Below are 20,060 nucleotides of genomic sequence, written 5' to 3' on the forward strand. Positions count from 1 at the left end.
GTGGAATGACCTCCCCGTGATGGTCAGAACAGCAGAGAATCTCACCACTTTCAAGCGCAGACTAAAGACTCATCTCTTCAGGCTGCACCTCTCCCCACCCCTCCCTAGCCTATAGTTCAGCTCACTGTACCTAGCTAGGATAATTTGATTATGTTAGTGTATCTGGCAGGATTGTTTTTGTATGATTAGGTGTGATTCCAGTGCTAGTTTGTACTTGGTAGGATTCTTGCTTGCTGAACAAGCTTACTCTACAGGGTTGGAGTCCTGATCGATGTGGTCACTTCTGGCACTACGATCCTTACTTCACTCTAGTGTTTCTTTTGCGCCTCTACATCATGAAACCTATGCACTTGTTGTACGTCGCTCTGGATAAGAGCGTCTGCTAAATGCCTATAATGTAATGTAATGTAATGTAAAATCTGCTGCCTGACTTCAGGACTTCTATTTCTCATTTTAGAGGTAGTCATCCTGAAAATGAAACGCCACATCTAACCAGACTTGTTGAGTCACATGAAGTCTTTAGCATGACTCAACAAGAGAGAGACAGACACTAGGCAATGAACTCCATTCAGTCTTCACAAAGCACAAAACAATCTGAGTGAATTATATATTTGATGACCACCTTATGTGAATCAAACTTTAATGGCGTTCACCCGTGTAGCCATGTGAGAGTGGTGACTGGGCTGTGATGATGGAATGGGTGAATTGCCTCTGACAGCCTCCTTGGAAGACCGCTGTTTGAAAGGCATGAAGAGCATGAGCATCTCTCATCACTTCCTGATCGTAAATCTGTACCACACATATCAGCTAAGTCTGAAATTCATCACAGGGATGACACACAAAACAGGTCTGTGCAGGGCTCTGTGTCATTGACTGGGGTGCTCTGTGAGCTCAAGCCTTGTATTGTAAACATAAGGGAGGGCTGCAATGCTGATATGTTTGAAACACATTTTAAAATTCCTATCTGAATTCAAAATAATTCAGAATTTAGCTTTTCCTTAATATTTTGTGTACTGGTTTAAGCATAATGCATAGTTAATCGTGGATCTTCAGGGCTTACCCGTTGATGCAATCTACAACTCCATCTCCAACTCTGTGAGTATTAATTTATTAAGAAGAATTAAGAGCAAACAATGAAAGACAGTGTCCTTTTGGATACAGACAAGGCCAGTGGATGAAAAATGATTTCATTCATAAATAAATCGAACGCAACAAACCTATAGATAATGAAAATGCCATGACATTGATTGCAATACGAACATATTGTGTGATTTTACTGTTTCCCTATGACACTTCAGAAACAAAACCAAGGTAAAGTATTCGTCTAGACTTACAGTATCACCAATTCATCTTGTAGGGACCACTGCTGTCAAACCAATTGCCCTTGGGGTTCAAACGCTTCTCATTCAAATTAGGCATACGTGCTAAAGTTTCATTATGGCCTCAGGTACACTTTAACTCCGAAAGTAATCGGATGATTCCAAGCAATTGTTGTCCTTATGATGTCAGTGGAAAGAATGTGGTGACACCAATAGCCCTTTATGGTGATTCTCAGAAATGCAATAAAACAATATGTAATGATCATAATTATCTGTCTGCAGCTTTGGAGATGGCAATAATATCTTCTGTTTTTAAGAACCCTTGTTGAACCCATTTCCCTTGAAGAAAGACATATATTAGTTTATTAATGAAAGTACTATACAAGTGGCATAGAATTTAGAGTGCTATAAAGCCTAGCCGTCAAGCACAAAAATGTATCCATATTTCTCCATATCAATTTAATGAAATAATTCAGCACAACATGATGCAACATGGACCTAGGTAAGGATACCTTTTACGAGAGCAAGATCTGGAACAGTGGAGATCAAACTCTTGCTAGATTTTTTTTTTTTAGAATCTCATAGGCAGTTGATCTTGATTTGCGGAAGATAATTTATTTAATTTGCATACAAAACGCCAATTGACAGGTGTTTTCCAATATTTGGTTTCTCAAATGTAGTGGTTCCAAGCACTTTGAGCAAGCACCGTATGATGTGGTCAGCAATGACTACCGATGTGAACCGTTGACTTTTTAATGGAACCATGGTGCCGGGAAGGTTTTGTTCAAATTACAACTGCTTCCATTTGCAATAAATGGAAACAGTTTGGACAGTTTAAGCTATTTATTTTCTGCGAAGCTGACTGATTAATAGAGCCTGTGCTTATGCATACAGTTTTCATTTCCATATGCAAAGTTGCATAAAATTTGGAAATGACATGCACACAAATGGAAACATAACTATCAATATTCCATGGTCCAGTGCTTCATTTTTTGTCTGTGTATCACTGTTCAGCTTCAAATCAATCTGGGGAAGATGAGCTGTTCGGAGTGACATCATCACAGCAGTCCTCCGCATCCGAGAAGGAGGACATGTAGTGCAGTCCGGAGACCCGCTGGTAGCCCTCAGATGACACCTCAGGAAACAGAGACAGTTCCATGGCTCTTTGACTTGGCTGCTTCACAGACACGCTCCACATGTTGATGAGCTGAGAGCACATCATGCATCCCATGGTGGACGGGCACACTCGCAAATTGCTCTGTCAGAGAGCAAACACTGGCGCTGACAGACTGCTGGACTTCCCGCAGAATGTTTTTGTGAGGCAGGCTGTGTATTTGTCTCCTCCGGTGACAAAGCTGAGAAGGAGGGGTTCTGTGCAGCCTCCTTTGTCTCTATTTGCCTAGAGACGAAAATTAAGATTCCTCTGAAATAAACATCATGAAACATTTCCAATACGCCAATGCAGAGGGCTGTTTCTTATCCAGAAAGGCCTGGAAGCCAATCCAAGGTGGAGGGTATGGATGCCGTTGGGTCAGGGAGCAGATGTGATTGCTGATTTAGAATTGAAACATACCCCTGTTCTTATGTAGAAGAATTGTCACAGTTTATTACACTAAATGTCCTCCTCCTTGTGTAGTAAAATTGAGATTCCTGCTAATCTCTGTAACAAAGACCCAAGTTCCATTTGTAACCTTGCAGTCGGCACAGAAAAATCACTGAAAGGTGGTTTCTCAGGCTTTTATAAATAGGATGGTGTACAAAGGGTTTGGCTTCAAACCTGGTTCCATTATGCCAAAAATGTCTTCTGAGGATTTGGGAGTATTATGACCAGAACCTGTCAGGTTCACTTCTCTCTTTCAGTCTGGCAAGAGAACAAAAATGAACATGAGAGGAACACTTTGAAACAGCACCGAGTTACAGTAGTGTCTTTTAGAAGATTATATTTTCACAAGACCTGAAACAAGAGCACATTCAGAGTTGGTGAAACAAATGCCGCAACACAAAAATGTTGGAAATCCTGTGTATAATATAAAATAAAAAAGAAACAACAATCAGTCAATAATATATAAATGTCATGATTTTATTCATCCCTTAATTAGCTTAGTCCAGATAGAGAGCATGGCTGACAAGTAACTGAATATCAATCCGTATCCAACAGGGGCACGAGGGACACATACTTCAGTTTTAAATGTTGTTGTGAGGTTTCTTGAGAGGGCACATCCATGCAGAAGATGTCAGTTTTTTATAAACTGAGGAGCTATAGTTACATAAAACTGATTACCAGAACTTGCAAATCAATGTTTTCATGTTATCTGCCTCTTAAAGGCTGGAATGAACATCTGAATGTAGGATCATTAAGACTAATGAATAGCCAGGCAACATAACTGTTCTTAGCACTGAGTTAATAGATTAAATTGCAGTGACAATGGTGATATATCACTTTATTAAGAGCCTTCACGGTGCATACACCAGAACACAATGCACATGATGAGCTGTTTCAGATGATGATGTCATCCCCTGCAGTGACTGTGATTGTGACCATGTTGAGATGTAGATAATGGAGATAAGGTTTTTTTAAATTTGCTAGGATGCAAGTTTCAATGTTAAATAAACTGGAATTATTTTGCATTCTGGCATTATTTAGCATGATTTATCAGTTGAAACTTCATCTTTTAATACAAACATCCCTCCAGTTACAACATCTAACTTTAGTACACCTTTTGACTACCCATTAATATGGTTCTGGTATTCAATCATACACTTTGACGGGCTCATTCAATTTCAGACAGTCACATACTGACAATACAGAGAAAAGGAGAAAAAAGTCACAAGTTCTGCTGTTGTACCCTTGAGCAAGTACTTATCTTGCATTGCTTCAGTACATATCCAGCTGTATAAAAGGAGGCGATATAAATGCTATGTAAAAGTTGTGTAAGTAACTCTGGGCAAGTCTGCTATAGGCCAGTAAGATAATGTAATTTAAATGTAACGTTTAGCGATCAGAATGCAAACTAAGAAATATTTGCCCATCTACTTGCATTGCAAATGTCTGCGTGGTACGATGCAAACACAGCTGAAACTGCAAAAAGAACATCTCCCCAAATAAAATATAAAATTGGCTGTGAGAGGAAGAAGCATGACTAAGCACTTTTTTCCTCAAAGATATCTGTTCACACCCGCAGACAAGCAAATAGCACATGCCAATGTTTTCATACAATTTCAATCCAGTAGCCAACGTTATGCACCTGCATTTTGTACAGGATACAGTGATGCAATCAATTCACTTTGACCAACATTCATAAAAAACACAAAATATGTACTTACCTATGATATAGCACATTGAAAAACATGCTTATGGTAGGATAAGGTACACAGTCTCCATCCAGCAGAGTCTAGTTCTCTGTTCCCTCTCCCTTTTTCTGCACATCTGCCTTGCAATGCCTGGGAGAGAGGGCTTCAGTCAGGATGACATCATCACTGCTCACTCATGCTATTTCTCGCTCACACACACACTATGCATTAGGGAAACGGGTGCAGGCTAGCTGCCCATGCTACAAGACACTATGATGCTCATTGAACAGCCTGCTATTAATCCTTCCAGTTCAATTCCCTTCCATAGTCAAATTCCAGAATTTTTCAATATATATAAATATATGCTAATTTTGAACTTTACGTATCTGTACTTGTGGCTGTATTAAATGCTCTGAACTCCAAACACATCTGTCATATGTTTTCCAGCCTGCTAACAAAGTTATTTTGTTCCAAAAGAAAAAACTGATTCAAGGTTTAACTGGTTGTAGTCATCACATTCATTGATCCTCTTGGTTCCATAATCTGAATCTGTAACTGTAAGATGTTGTGAATATCTGTTTTAAATATTGTCTGCCAGAGCTTGTGGTTTGAAAAACATTCCTGCACAAACCTTCCCTTTCCACAGGGCGTGACCAGACAGGTGTGGTCTTGCATCCTAGGGTTTTCTCTATACCTGTACAGCAGGGTCCCATCTCATATCCGGGGGGCAGGAGCATATCATACCTTTTGCATTTCCAGCCAAATTAAAATCATTTTTTTTATGATTGGCTGTGACTCCTTCAAAAATAAATTCCATATAGCCTTGCCCTCTGGGTGGGTGATTATTTTTTTATTTACAGTATTCAAGCACAGCTGGGAGGTTCTTCACATTACAAAGCGCTTTCTCAGATAAAATCGAAAATTGGCGATCCAGTTCAATTACCTTTCCATATGCACCAAAGCACTGAAATTTGAGTGAATGTTATTGAGGGCAGGGAAACACTGTAAAGCACACAAAACCTGACAGACATTAACAACAAGAGAAAACCAGAGCCAAATGAACAAATATGAAAGACAAAGCAAAATACTATTCTCCTTAAATAGACGTGAATTTTATGACTTGGCCTTCACAATGTTTACTATGGCTACTGTAGTCAGGAATATCATATACGCATCACTTGTCAAGCTGCTATGAACTAGACTGTGTTAACATTTTGGCACTGTGCCCAGATCTTCAGTCAGTTCATTATTGGAGGTGGCATGTTCAGCAAGCTGGAACAGCACTGCAGCATACTGCTTATTGCATCACATTTCTGAATTCAGAATTTTGGGTTTGATTACCAGGAAAAACACTGAACGTGTAGAATTCCAGGAAAAAGAAAAAAATATGAATGAAAAACAGATTAAGCAATACAACTATCAAATTCAATGAGACCACACAGCAAGACAGATTTGTGCATTTCCATTTATTCTTAAGAGTCATGTTTCAAATTTGACTTTTTTTGTGACCCGCATATAGGCAAGCACTGTTTGGAACATAGGGGCAAAGTTACACCATAATAAAATTGACATGTATGAATAATTTACAACACAGAGAAACAAAATGCCATATCCACTGCAATTCTACCACAAGCTGGGAGGTGCATTAAACCCCATGATTTCTCGTTACTCTTGGCCACATAATGTAGGAATGCAACTGCAGTTTATACAGTTAATGCAACAGAAATAAAAGCTGGTTCAGCTTAACAGTAAATCAGCTTAATGCAGTATTAGTGTGTCTTATTAACATGAGAACTTGACTAAAAACTAAACACAGAAGTGTCTCTACAACACTTTATTCATTACTTTTAGATGATCATTAAAATGGTTTGCACCTGCAGTCTATACTACATAGTCAATGCTAACTGTTTGTACACTTCATAGTAAACTGTCAAAGAGTTTTTCAGATGGAGAACCAAGATTCATTCATGTTGTAAATTCATCGTGTAAGTTCCCTTTGGTTTGATGATGCAGTGAAAGATGTTGAGCTAGGACAGGCAGACCACAGGTGTCCAACAGAGCAGAGCAGTTGCTAATGTGCAAAGAAGTAAAGAAAACCTTGTTGTCCAAAACCTTTCCTTCCTAGGTACTAGTACATTAATACATTACAGGCATTTAGCAGAGCCTCTCATCCAGACCGAATTACTCAACTTTTTACATAGCATTTAAATTGTATCCAATGATACAACTGGATATATACTGAAGCAATGCTGGTTAAGTACCTTGCTCCTGGGTATAGCGTCAGTGTCCTATGAGGAAATCGAACCTGTGACCTTTAGGTTACAAGACCAACCCTACCAATTACGTTACCATCAATAACACACAATCAGGACAACACTAAAACACACATAACAGGATGCACCTACAGCATTAACGACCAGTGAACCTGGCTGTTGAATTCCTTTAAACTTTAAAAATGTGAGAGCATAATTAAATATGTGATAGCTTCCTGAACACATTCAATCATTCTCATTATGAATGAAGTTGCATGAAATCATTTTGATTATTATAAGGTACCCATCCAAGCAAGACAATAAAATAATAACCTAATGAAAAGCTTTGACTAGCTTGTAAAGCCGAGGTCATTTTCCTGCCCTCGGATAATTTAGAAAGAATTCCCCCAACTCCCCAACTTCTTGGCTTGGCTGTGTGTCCGGAATGTATGAAGTCATGAGAACACTTCTTCTTCAGAAACGCTTCACCACCCAGATTCATAGGCAGAGTCTTAAACTGTGAGATGTTTACACTACACGTTGAGTTAGCCATAGTTTCACATCGACAGTGTTCTGCTGAGCACGCACTCTACTTGCATACGGCACAGAATGTGAGCATTACGCTGTGACAGCAGCATCTGCATGGTGGACACTTCATTCTAAATGTACTGCAGTCCATTGGATTTGGACAGTGACAAAGTTTGGCTGTGTACTCCAGTACATTGAATTTTAAATGAATATGAAGTTCAAGTGCAGATTGTCAGCTTTAATTTGCGGGTATTTACATAAACCATGTGAACCACGTTGGTACTTTTTATACATATATATGGTACAGAATATTGTTAAGAGGCAATAATGCAGTGGTGAGCTTAGCAATAGATGACTGAAGAATATTTTTATTTGAATAATCTCAATGCTAAGAAAAAACCCATTTTCAACTGTCAGACACTCTCCAGGATGTAGGCATATAAGTGTAAACGACCAAAATAAAGATAAGACTACACACACCAGGGTTCACCACAAGATGCAAACCACTGGTAAGCCTCAAAAAATGGTCAGGTTAGCATTTGGAAATAAGTACATTAAAAAAACTAACATTATGGAACAAACTTTCATGGACAGATGAGACAAGTATTAATCTGTACCACAGTAATGGACACAGAATAGAGTGGAGAAAGAAAGGATATTCGCTAAGAGACGAAAATGAAGATTCATCTGAAATAAACACCATGAAACATTTAAAATAATCTAATGCAGAGGGCTGTTTCTGATGCAAAAAGGCCTGAAAGCCAATCCAAGGTGGAGGGTATGGATGTCGTTGGGTCTGGGAGCAGACATGATTGCTGATTTAGAATTAAAATTGGCACCAGGGTGTAAATATTTACCCCTGTTCTTATGTAGAATTGTCACAGTTCATTACACTAAATGTCCTCCTCCTTGTGTTGGTAAAATTGAGATTCCTGTTAATTTTTGTGACCTTGTAGTTGGCACAGAAAAATCACTGAAAGGTGGTTTCTCAGGCTTTTACAAATAGGACGGTATACAAGGGATTTGGCTTCAAACCTGGTTCCATTATGCCAAAAATGTCTTCTGAGAATTTGAGAGTATTATGACCAGCACCTGTCAAGTTCACCTCTCTCTTTAAGTCTGACCAACAGTGAACATGAGAGGAACACTTTGAAACAGTAGTGTTAGTTACAGTAGTGTCTTTTAGAGGATTATATTTCACAAGACCTGAAACAGGAGCACATTCAGAGCTGGCGAGACAAGCACTGCAACACAAAAACATTGGAAATCCTGTGTGGAACATACAATAAAAAAGAAACACAATAATTAGTCAATAACATATAAATGTCCTGATTTTATTCATTCCTTAATTAGCCTAGTCCAGATAGAGAGCACGGCTGACAAGTAACTGAATATCAATCCATATTCAACAGGGATGCGAGGGACACATACTTCAGTCTTATATGTTGCTGTGAGGTTTCTTGAGAGGGCACATCCATGCAGAAGATGTCAGTTTTTTTAAATTGAGGAGCTTTAGTTACGTAAAACTGATTACTTCATTTCCAGAAGTTGCTAATCAATTTTTTTTTATGTTTTCAGCCTCTTAAAAAGAACAAGGGAGGCTGAAATTAACATTTGAAGACAGGATCATTAAGACTAATGAATAACCAGGCAACATACTGTAACTGTTCTAAGCACTGAATTTATATATTAAATGGCAGTGACAATGGTGATATACCACTTTATTAAGAGCCTTCACAGTGCATACACCAGAACACAATGCACACGATGAGCTGTTTCAGATGATGATGTCGTCCGCTGCAGTGACTGTGATTGTGACCATGTTGAGATGTAGATAATGGATACAAGGTTTTTTAATTTTCTAGGAGGCAAGTTTCAATGTTAACTAGACTAGGTTCAATTCCCGGGTGGGGCACTGCTGTTGTACCCTTGACCAAGGTACTTAACTTGCATTGCTTCAGCATATATCCAGCTATATAAATGGATGCAATGTAAATGCTATGTAAAAGTTGTGTAAGTCACTCTGGGTAAATCTGCTAAATGCCTGTAATATAATGTAATTTAATCTACTTGGATTGCAAACATGTCTGCATGGTACAATGCAAACACAGCTGAAACTGCAAAAAACCAATGATGACAAAATATCTCCCCAAATATTTGCCCATCTACTTGCATTGCAAATGTCTGCGTGGTACGATGCAAACACAGCTGAAAATGCAAAAAGAACATCTCCCCAAGTAAAATATAAATTTGGCTGTGAGAGGAAGAAATATGACTAAGCATTTTTTTCCCTCAAAAATATCTGTCCACACACGCAGACAAGCAAATAGCACATGCCAATGTTTTCATACAATTTCAATCCACTAGCCAACGTTATGCACCTGCATTCTGTACAGGATACAGTGATGCAATCAATTCACTTTGACCAACATTCACAAAAAACACAAAATATGTACTTACCTATGATATAGCACATTGAAAAACATGCTTATGGTAGGATAAGGTACACAGTCTCCATCCAGCAGAGTCTAGTTCTCTGTTCCCTCTCCCTTTTTCTGCACATCTGCCTTGCAATGCCTGGGAGAGAGGGCTTCAGTCAGGATGACATCATCACTGCTCACTCATGCTATTTCTCGCTCACACACACACTATGCTTTAGGGAAACGGGTGCAGGCTAGCTGCCCATGCTACAAGACACTATGATGCTCATTGAACAGCCTGCTATTAATCCTTCCAGTTCAACTCCCTTCCATAGTCAAATTCCAGAATTTTTCAATATATATAAATATATGCTAATTTTGAACTTTACATATCTGTACTTGTGGCTGTATTAAATGCTCTGAACTCCAAACACATCAGTCATATGTTTTCCAGCCTGCGAACAAAGTTATTTTGTTCCAAAAGAAAAAACTGATTCAAGGTTTAACTGGTTGTAGTCATCAAATTCAATGATCCTCTTGGTTCCATAATCTGAATCTGTAACTGTAAGCTGTTGTGAATATCTGTTTTAAATATTGCTGCCAGAGCTTGTGGTTTGAAAAACATTCCTGCACAAACCTTCCCTTTCCACAGGGCGTGACCAGACAGGTGTTTTCTCTATACCTGTACAGCACGATCCCATCTAATATTCGGGGGACAGGAACATTTCATATCGTTTGCATTCCTAGTCAAATTAAACTCAACTTCTGCATTATTGGCTGTGACTCCTTCAAAAATAAATTCCATATAGCCTTGCCCTCTGGGTGGGTGATTATTCTTTTATTTACAGTATTCAAGCACAGCTGGGAGGTTCTTCATCATGCAACGATAGTCACGATCCACTGCTGAGCAGAATCAATGGAGTTCTTCTGGTCCTCCACATTGCGCATTGATTTCAGCATCACTATGGGATACCACCGTAGAAACAAAGGAAAGTCGCATTTAAAATTCTGACTTGTATCATGACACAAAGCCCCAGGACCAGTAGTTATCTGCGGCTGTAAACTTATCCAAATTGGGACATTGTCCCCTTGCACGTTGATATTCTATAATTATTTTCAAATAAGGTTTTTTTGTTGAGAGGAAATTTGTCTTAGTATATGTCTTGGAATTTTTCTTTGAAATAAAATTGCATTCAGTGACAATTACCAATCAAATTGTGTGATTAGCATGACAAGCTTCACATTACAAAGTGCTTTCTCAGATAAAATTGAAAATTGACGATCCAGTTCAATTACTTTTCCATGTGCACCAAAACACTGAAAGTTGGGTGAATGTTACAGAGGGCAGGGAAACACAGATTAAGCAATACAACTATCAAATTCAATGAGACCACACAGCAAGACAGATTTGTGCATTTCCATTTATTCATAAGAGTAATTTTTCTCATTTGACTTTTTTGTGACCCCGCACATAGACAAGCACTGTTTGGAACCCTACTGAACAATTCTGCACCTATCCAAACACACGTTACAGCTACATGCAGTAAGTTCACCAACACGGCACTTGATTTCCTAGCACAGTTCAGTGTGACTTGACAATCATCTACAGAAAGGCCATTTTCAGGAAAATGTTCATATCGTACCCTGAAAGAGGAAACAATAAGTGAATATAATAATATAAAATTGACTTTCCTCCAGACACCCGTTTTTCTTTTTTAATTAATCGGCATGAATGCTAAACACAACATTCAGGCTGTTGAGAAGAATCATATAACAGTAAGTGACACAACACTGAAAAACAGGCTTAAACTGGATGCATAAAAATGCCTTTGTTTAAAACCAGAAGCAGCTATTCTTGTTTGAACTCCATTAACTTACTTTTTAGACATAGGGGCAAAGTTACACCATAATGAAATTGACATGTATGAATAATTTACAACACAGAGAAACAAAATCCCATATCCACTGCAATTCTACCACAAGCTGGGAGGTGCATTAAACCCCATGATTTCTCGTTACTCTTGGCCACATAATGTAGGAATGCAACTGTAGTTTATACAGTTAATGCAACAGAAATAAAAGTGGGTTCAGCTTAACAGTAAATCAGCTTAATGCAGTATTAGTGTGTGTCTTAATAGCATGAGAACTTAACTAAAAACTAAATATAGAAGCGTCTCCACAACACTTAATTCATTACTCTTAGATGATCATTAAAATCGTTTGCTCCTGTAGTATATAGCTACTACATTGTCAATGCTAACCATTTGTACACTTCATAGTAAACCGTCACAAAGTTTTTCAGATGGAGAACCAAGATTCATTAATGTTGTAAATTCATCATGTAAGTTCCCTTTGGTTAGATTTTTTTGGGTCCTTCATTTAGACAGCTGACAAAGAAATCCATCTCCAATTTCAAGGATTTTACACTACCACAAATGTAAGTATACTTGCATTGAGAAGAATTAAAATATTACTCTCACTGCAACATTGAGATAAAATATTATTTTTGTGGCTAGACAGAAAAAGGCTTTGAACTTACTGAAAGAATATATCAAGTTATTATTCTGAGCATAACAACCACATTTTTTTTGTCATTGGTCTAACAGCAGTTTTAACATTATCACTAGGCACAGAAAAAAACAGACCAGACAGAAGGCAAATAGAATTTTGCATGAACATAAACTGCCAATTTTCATTCATCCTCTGTACATCTGAAGGGGTTAATGTAAAATGGACACAAAATGTGATTTATCCTAATTTATTTCTCCCCTACAGTAAAATAGTGCAGCCAAAATTATGAAGGTATGTACATGTTGCTGTGCTTAAAAATACAGAAAACTTAGGGTTTCATCTCATCATCTTCTCCCCCACAGACGCGCACGTGTGCACACTGATATATACATGCACTTACATAAACGATAATCAGATCTGTTCATAACAGAAATCTGTGTGAATATGTAGTCTCCATAACATGAATCAGGTATAAGGCCACGCTGCAGTGAAGATATCTTATTTCATAACTGCATACCAAATGGGCTTTCATTCACCTTTCCATCAGGGGCACTGCAAAACTGAAAGCAATCAAAAAAATAACTAAGGCGGACTCCTGCCTTTAACTATAACTATGCCTTTTACAAAGAGTCACTGCTGTAGAGTCATCCCTAATGGAGCATACTAATGTAATTAGGCTTGTAAATAAATAATGGACTTAGTGACATCAGCCCCTGGAGATGGGAAGAGTATTGACGTCTCCAGTGGCATGGATCTCAGCCTGTCAGCCTTCTGGGAGACTGAAGTCTGAAAAGGGACAGGACCTGCACAGCTGTGACGATTCCAGAGCACCCATCTACTGTGAATAATAATATGAGCACACTGTGCATTTGTGAACTGTGTCCATATAATGAAAGCAGCTGTGCTCTGGTTTACAGAAACCCTGCTGACAGTCGTGAGGACACACAGCATGGACCCATCTGCACAGCTCTCTTCCTCTGCTCATAAACAGCCTCCTGACTTCTGCAAAAACAGCAAGCCATAGCCTGCGCCCCATCCAATACCAAACCCTCACCCTCATGCAATGCCGGAAATTACAGCAGAAATACACTGCCATTGTGCAATTTCTGTGGAATCAGCGCTTCCTGTGAGTTGCAAAATGTTGAAATGTAGAGTGTTGGTGGGGCGACTGAGCAGTTAATATCCCAGGCATGCACTCTCACATCTGGGAGCAGCATCTGGCTGGGTGACGTAGCCAGACAGGAGCTTAAGTAAGAGGGAAGCGCCATGACGATAAATGATCTCATCCAGGAAACTCCCCCTTGCTCTCTCACTCCCCTACTGATGCGTCATGAGTGCAGCAATCCTACCCTGTTCTCCTAGCCAACAGTGCAGTGACAAAAGCATAGTAATGCATTACACAGCTCAGAAGCAACAACCTGGGGCCAGGAAATACATTACACAATGCTGATCTTTACAGATCATTGGGCAAAGACCGGTGCTCCCTTCCAGACCAATGTCTGTTTGTGCTTGGAGCCATGCTTGCGAAGGAAAATAATTATATACAAGTGACGCACAGCACCTAACGCATCACCGCCCACCCCCACCCGCTACCCCCAGCCATGTGGTCAGTGAAGCCCCAGCAGTCGTTAGAGCTGACATCTGGCCATTCCACCATCACTATATTACACATCTACAAGAGCAGCCGTCTCCTTCTCCCTCCCTCCCTCTTCAGAGGGTTGCCATGTGTTTTTTTTAATTTAATAAATAATACTCCTACTCTTCTATTATAATATTTACTATATCTTCTTAAACCGGTAATAAAATGACACACTGCTACATTACAAAGTGCTCACAACATGGTTTCACCAAGGTGCAATTCAGTGCCATTTGCTCTCTTAAGGGGGTTTCGGACAACCTGCAAGATAAAAGAAAATAAAAATAAACACACTAGTTTAATGAAACAGTAAATTCCAAGAGGTTGGTGAGCAGATTAAAACTGATGTCAAGAGCAAAACATCTTGATGCTCAACCACACAAAGAATTTGTTTGTTTGGAGTAATGCATGAATAAAACAATTTCAAACTCTGATTGCAAACACATGTTGAATGTTAATGGTATGAAATGGTGATAAGCCAGGAAGAACCAGAGAGAGCCAGAATTTTATATAGTAGTCTTGGAACTTACAATAACAGCTTCGGGTCATTTGCAGTAAAGACCAGATCAGAATGATTCTTTTTATTTTCTTCTTTGGTTAATTATTTTATTTCAATTTATCGAATTACAACATCTCAACATCTTTCACTCTGCAGTCCATCAGCTGAGCTGCACATCCACCTCGCTGTAGGCACAATGCAGTGAAAAATGTTGAGCTAGGACAGGCAGACCACAGGTTCCCAACTGAGCAGAGCAGTTGCTTATGTGCAATGATGTGAAGAAACCCTTGTCATCCAAAACCTTTTCATCCTAGGTGCTGTTCTGACCAATTACATGTCACCAATAACAACACTATCAGTACAACACTAACACGCACATGAGAGAATGCACCTCCAGCATTAACGACCAGTGAACCTGGCAGTCAAATTCCTTTTAACTTTAAATGTGTGATAGTTTTCTGAACACATAATTGTCATCATTTTCATAAAGAATGAAGCATGAAATCATTTTGATTATTATCAAGGTACCCATCCAAGCAAGCCAACAAAATAATAATCTAATGAAAAGCTTTGACTAGCTTCTAAAGCCGAGGTCATTTTCCTGCCCTCGGATAATTTAGAAAGAATCCCCCCAACCCCCCAACCTCTTGGCTTGGCTGTGTGTCAGGAATGTTCGAAGTCATGAGAACACTCCTTCTTCAGAAACGCTTCACCACCCAGATTCATAGGCAGAGTCTTAAACTGTGAGATGTTTACACTACACGTTGAGCCATAGTTTCACATCGACAGTGTTCTGCTGAGCACGCACTCTACAGGCATACGGCACAGAATGTGAGCATTATGCTGTGACAGCAGCATCTGCATGGTGGACACTTCATTCTAAATGCACTGCAGTCCATTGGATTTGGACAGTGACATACAATTTTTGTGGTTTTGGCTCTATACGTAAGCACATTTGATTTAAAATGAAACACTGAATATGAGGTTAAAGTGTACAGTGTCAGCTTTAATTTGCGGGTATTTACATCCATATCAGATGAGCCACGTTGGCACTTTTTATACGTATGCATGGTACAGTACATTGTTAAGAAGCAAGAATGCACTGGTGAACTTAGCAATAGCAAACAACTTGGTAGACCAAGGAAGACCACTGTAGTAGATTACTGAAGAATACTTTAATTTGAATAATTACAAAGTAAAAACCCCTTTTCAACCGTGGGACACTCTCCAGGATGTAGGCATTGATGTGTCAAAGATAAGACTACATACACCAGGGTTCACCGCAAGATGCAAACCACTGGTAAGCCTGAAAAAACAGTCAGGTTAGCATCTGCAAAAAAGTGCATTAAAAAACTGAAGAGTTCAGCAACAAACTTTCATGGACAGATGGGACAAGTATTGACCTGTACAAAAGTAATGGACAAAGAAAGAAAATAATGACTCATGATCCAAAGCACCCCCCCCCCTTCCATCTGTCAAACATGGTGGAGGTATTGTTATGGCTTGGGCATGTATGTCTGCCACTGCAACTGGCTGATTTGTCTTTATTGATGATGTGACTGCTGATGGTAGCAACAGGATGAATTCTAAAGTGCACAAAAACACATTATCTGCTCCGATCCAACCACATGCCTCAAAACTTATTGGATGGGACCTGACCTCACAGCAGGATAATGACCCCAAACACACTGTAAAAGCAACAAAGAAGTTTTTCAGGGCAAAAACGTGACATCTTGATTGGCCAAGTCAATCTCCCGACCTGAATCCAAATGAACACGCGTTTCATTTGCTAAAGACGAAACAAGCCTGGCAGAGCATCACCAGGGAGGATACCCAGCGTCTGGTGATGTCTGTCGGTCGCAGACTTCAGGCAGTAATCAAATGCACAGATTTTCAACCAAGTACTAAATATGGTGACTTAATTTAAGGTTATTTTCATTTGCCCCCTATAATGGGGGAAATACTACAAAAGGGGCTGTAAGTCCTACATGGATCACTCGATCTGGATGTACATACCCGTGCTGGAGAACACGGCCAAAACGACATAAACTGTGTCGCCGTCAAAATCCTGGTGAACTGCACTGTAACTGTTGGGGAAGTGAACATGTGGGATGCAGCAGTGACACCGGAGCGGGAGGGAACTCACGTTTATCCCAGCACAGAGCAGCCGGGGGCTCAGAGGGCCCTGGTCTCCGCCTCTATCTTACGCTCCCCGTGGAGGCTGTCGGTGTCGGCCGGCACCACCGTCTGCCGCACCGCGATCTCCGGGCCCCCGCCGTAAATGCTGAGCAGGTACTGCCAGGTCTCCTCCGATATCTGCCCATAGTCTGCCCCTGGTATCCAAGCAGCCAACAGCCTGAGTTATACACAGCCAATTCCTACCAACTCCCAAAACACAACTGCAGGTCTACATGTATAACACACACACAAACAGGTACAGTCACACAACCACTCAAATAATATCATACACATACAAATGCAAGCAGAGTTGTTAGCCTTGAAAACGACAGCTTCATGTCTACTTTTATCCTTTAGAAATGCAGCACGTTCTTCAAATCACAAAAGCTAAATGCTGTTTTCTGTACTTCTTCTGATTCTGTATATGTGGAGCTTGGGGATCCCTACCTTGCTTGAGTTGTATATGACCACCTTTCATTACTCCAATTTTGCTGTTGTCTATTGGCCCTGGAGGCTCTGAGAATGACATGGAGAAAGGGACAGGTCAGAGAAATAATGCAGACATTTACATCTATGCTTAACTCCAGAATCCTGCAGGATGTACGCTCCAGTCACAACATTGCTGTTATTTTGATAAGACTTTATTCTATTAGCACAAACTAAACTTATTAGGTGAAGTTAATCAATTAGCTATTACTGATCAATGATCCTCAGAATCAATAATCATGCTTTATATTTTATCAGCAATTATGTAGAGCACATATGTAGAGCCGAGGAACATAGGACCCTGGGAACACAGGACCCTTTGTCATGTTCCCATTATGTTCCATATAAGTCTGGGGAACACAATCCCCTCCTATAAGGAATAGCAAAACCAGGGCACGGAACAGTTCTTTTGTAAGCCTCTAGTCTCTGTACATTAAACAGAATTTATAACTGGATAAAAGCAAGATAAATACATGGATGAATGTGGTTAGATTGGATTTAAACATGGATATTGTAGAGCACAGTATGTGCACCACAAGCATGCACTTTCAGTTTTAAGCACCATAAAATGAGAGAAAAACATGAATCTCTTGATACTGACTTGATGAACAGGAGGTTTTAAGGTGCCATTTCCTGCCTTTAAGGAGCAGTGTGACTATGCAATGTTCTTTTCTTCAACAAAGCAGAACCTTTAAACCTATTCTAGAAAAGGGCTGATATGTTCACAATTGTATTTTAAAAGCTCAAAGAATTTGGAAAAATTCAGAGTTCAGAAATTTTTATCAGACTTGACTTACCAATACATGCCAAGTAGAACTTCCTTTTCTGAGCAGATAGCACTTAAAATTTTAAACACTGGGTTGGATTTTCACCATATGTTAAACGACAGGTGAAGTACACTGGCTGACAGTATAACAGTTGAGTCCCAAACAACTTAAGCCCTCAACATTCTGGTTCCGTGACACCACAGTCATCACCAAATGGAGGCTGAGGGCATACCATTGTCCTTCCCCTTGACGAAGCTCTCCCACTCCCGGAACCACTGCATGCTGATGCACAGGATGACTGTGGGAGCTTCCTCTGCCTGGAACTCTTTATTCAGCTGCAGGGAGAGGCACAAGCCTTTCAAAATTCTTGCATTTAAAAATAAATTACATATTTTTAAAAAATATATTTATTATTAATCAGTTACACCCATCGCCATGTTCATTTCTGAGTTTCCTATGATCAGGAAAAAAACTTTGAAGAAGAGAACCGTGCTACATGCTGTAGCTCAGGCCACAACGTGGGCCAGATGCTGCAACCATCGAACCCCATCTCCTCTCAGATACCTTAATGAAGGTGTCGATCTCCACCTTCCTGCGCTTGGCCAGAGCTTCGATTTCCACCTGGCAAATGGCGCACACGTATAGGTGGTTCACAGCAGGCCCTCCTCCAAAGCTGAGAGACAGCAATGACACCACGGTGATGAGGGCTGACCTTGGACACCAGAGCACAGGACTTGCACCCCATATTACAACGCTACAGCAACAGAACCACCAATCTATATGACTCAACTACGGTTCAGATGCATGTGCCTGTGGATGTCAGAGGAGAGTCACCACAGTCACCCTTTCATAAATACCTGTTATAGAGGTATTCCCAAACATTCTGGGGCAGGATCACCACCAGGTCATCGATGTAATGGTACTTGTTTGGAGGAATTCCTGCTCATAAGTAAAAGAAAAAATGACAATGAATGATCTAAGCTGGTTCATTAAGACTGACTGTATTCGCCTAAGTATAGTGGATTGTGAAGACAGCTTAGTGTTAATGCACTGGTGGGGTTTTACACCCAGGGAGTTTAACTACACCACAACATACTGGAGTAAAAGGAAAGGAGTGCAGTAAACCAGGAGGATTTGGTAATACATGCTTAAATATGCCAATTCTCATATTTTTCCTACACCCTGAAATATACACTACTGTTGTTGGCACAGAATCATGTGGTTGGTGGTGATTGTGACTTGGTAAAGGTGCGAAGGTTTAATAAAACACAGGTCTTGAAATAGTTCTTGATCACAAGCATTTTAGGTTTACTTATCAGGCTCATAACCTTATGGTATTATGAGACTGACGCTGTTGAAACTCTGTTGTAAGATTAGCTCACCTGGAAATGTCCTTTGCTATTTATTTTTGGTTTTCCAAAACATGCAAAAACAGTGGAACACTGACGCACACTTGTTTCTGAGTGCATGAGCTTCAGTTTTTAACAGTGTTTAACACAATAATGTGATTTTAACAAAATGCGGGGCAACAAGTTCCCTAAAGGCAGGACACATGCCCAGGTTGATATATGAATAAGAGGTTCATGTAGGAAATGGGTGGTAAAGCGGGGCCTTTCGTGCGTCATAACTAACAAAAAAACATCCTGGCTGATATCACACCGAATATAAAGACGTTTCCTGAGGGCATGACTGACACATAAAGATGTGATCGACGATGGAGGGAGATAACAAGGAGGCAGGAGTTTCCTGGGGGCAGGACCCACCTCCATGCTGACACAGGAAGGTATGGTTGGTGATGGGGCCGGGTTCGGTGAAAGTGTTGAACTTGTTCAGCCACTCGCGGGAGATGTAGAACTGCAGGAGGCTGGGCTCCTTGAGGTTGGCCAGGGCCACCACTTTCTGCCTCTCCCTCACCGACTCCTCACTGCTCTTCCTGCCGCACAGACCCAACACAACCCGCACATGCTAATTACCCAGGTCTCACTCCCCCCCAAACAAAACATGCTGTTTAGCACACATCTTTCATAGAAGCTAAATGCACTCAAAATAATTACCCAGACAGTTCTTTTTTCTGTCAGACCGCAGCAATAAGAACAGCGATAAGAAAGGTAAAATAAGTTTCACCTTTGAGCACAAAGCATTTGCAGCAATGAGCATCATGGAGATCATATTA

General features: G+C 40.1%; 1 protein-coding gene across 11 annotated transcripts in view; it reads right to left on the bottom strand.

Moving 5' to 3' along the window:
* Positions 1-1,092: 1,092 nt before the first annotated feature.
* usp20 (ubiquitin specific peptidase 20) overlaps positions 1,093-20,060 on the bottom strand; it is a 28,203-nt gene continuing 9,235 nt past the window's right edge. For 3 of the 11 annotated variants that reach the window (XM_064307440.1, XM_064307439.1, XM_064307441.1), the window contains 7 exons: positions 19,651-19,820; positions 18,745-18,826; positions 18,452-18,599; positions 18,120-18,222; positions 17,082-17,150; positions 16,603-16,789; positions 11,214-14,218 (listed from right to left, as the gene is read on the bottom strand). In XM_064307440.1, coding sequence (XP_064163510.1) covers positions 16,632-16,789; positions 17,082-17,150; positions 18,120-18,222; positions 18,452-18,599; positions 18,745-18,826; positions 19,651-19,820 — 730 coding nt within the window. In that variant the 3' untranslated portion in view covers positions 11,214-14,218; positions 16,603-16,631. Of the gene's footprint in view, positions 3,181-4,643; positions 9,968-11,213; positions 14,219-16,602; positions 16,790-17,081; positions 17,151-18,119; positions 18,223-18,451; positions 18,600-18,744; positions 18,827-19,650; positions 19,821-20,060 lie in introns of those variants that run through there. The other 8 variants (XM_064307442.1, XM_064307443.1, XR_010325271.1 and 5 more) reach the window with 7 other exon arrangements.

The sequence above is a fragment of the Anguilla rostrata genome, chromosome 14 (assembly GCF_018555375.3).
Source record: "Anguilla rostrata isolate EN2019 chromosome 14, ASM1855537v3, whole genome shotgun sequence".
Lineage (NCBI taxonomy): Eukaryota > Metazoa > Chordata > Actinopteri > Anguilliformes > Anguillidae > Anguilla > Anguilla rostrata.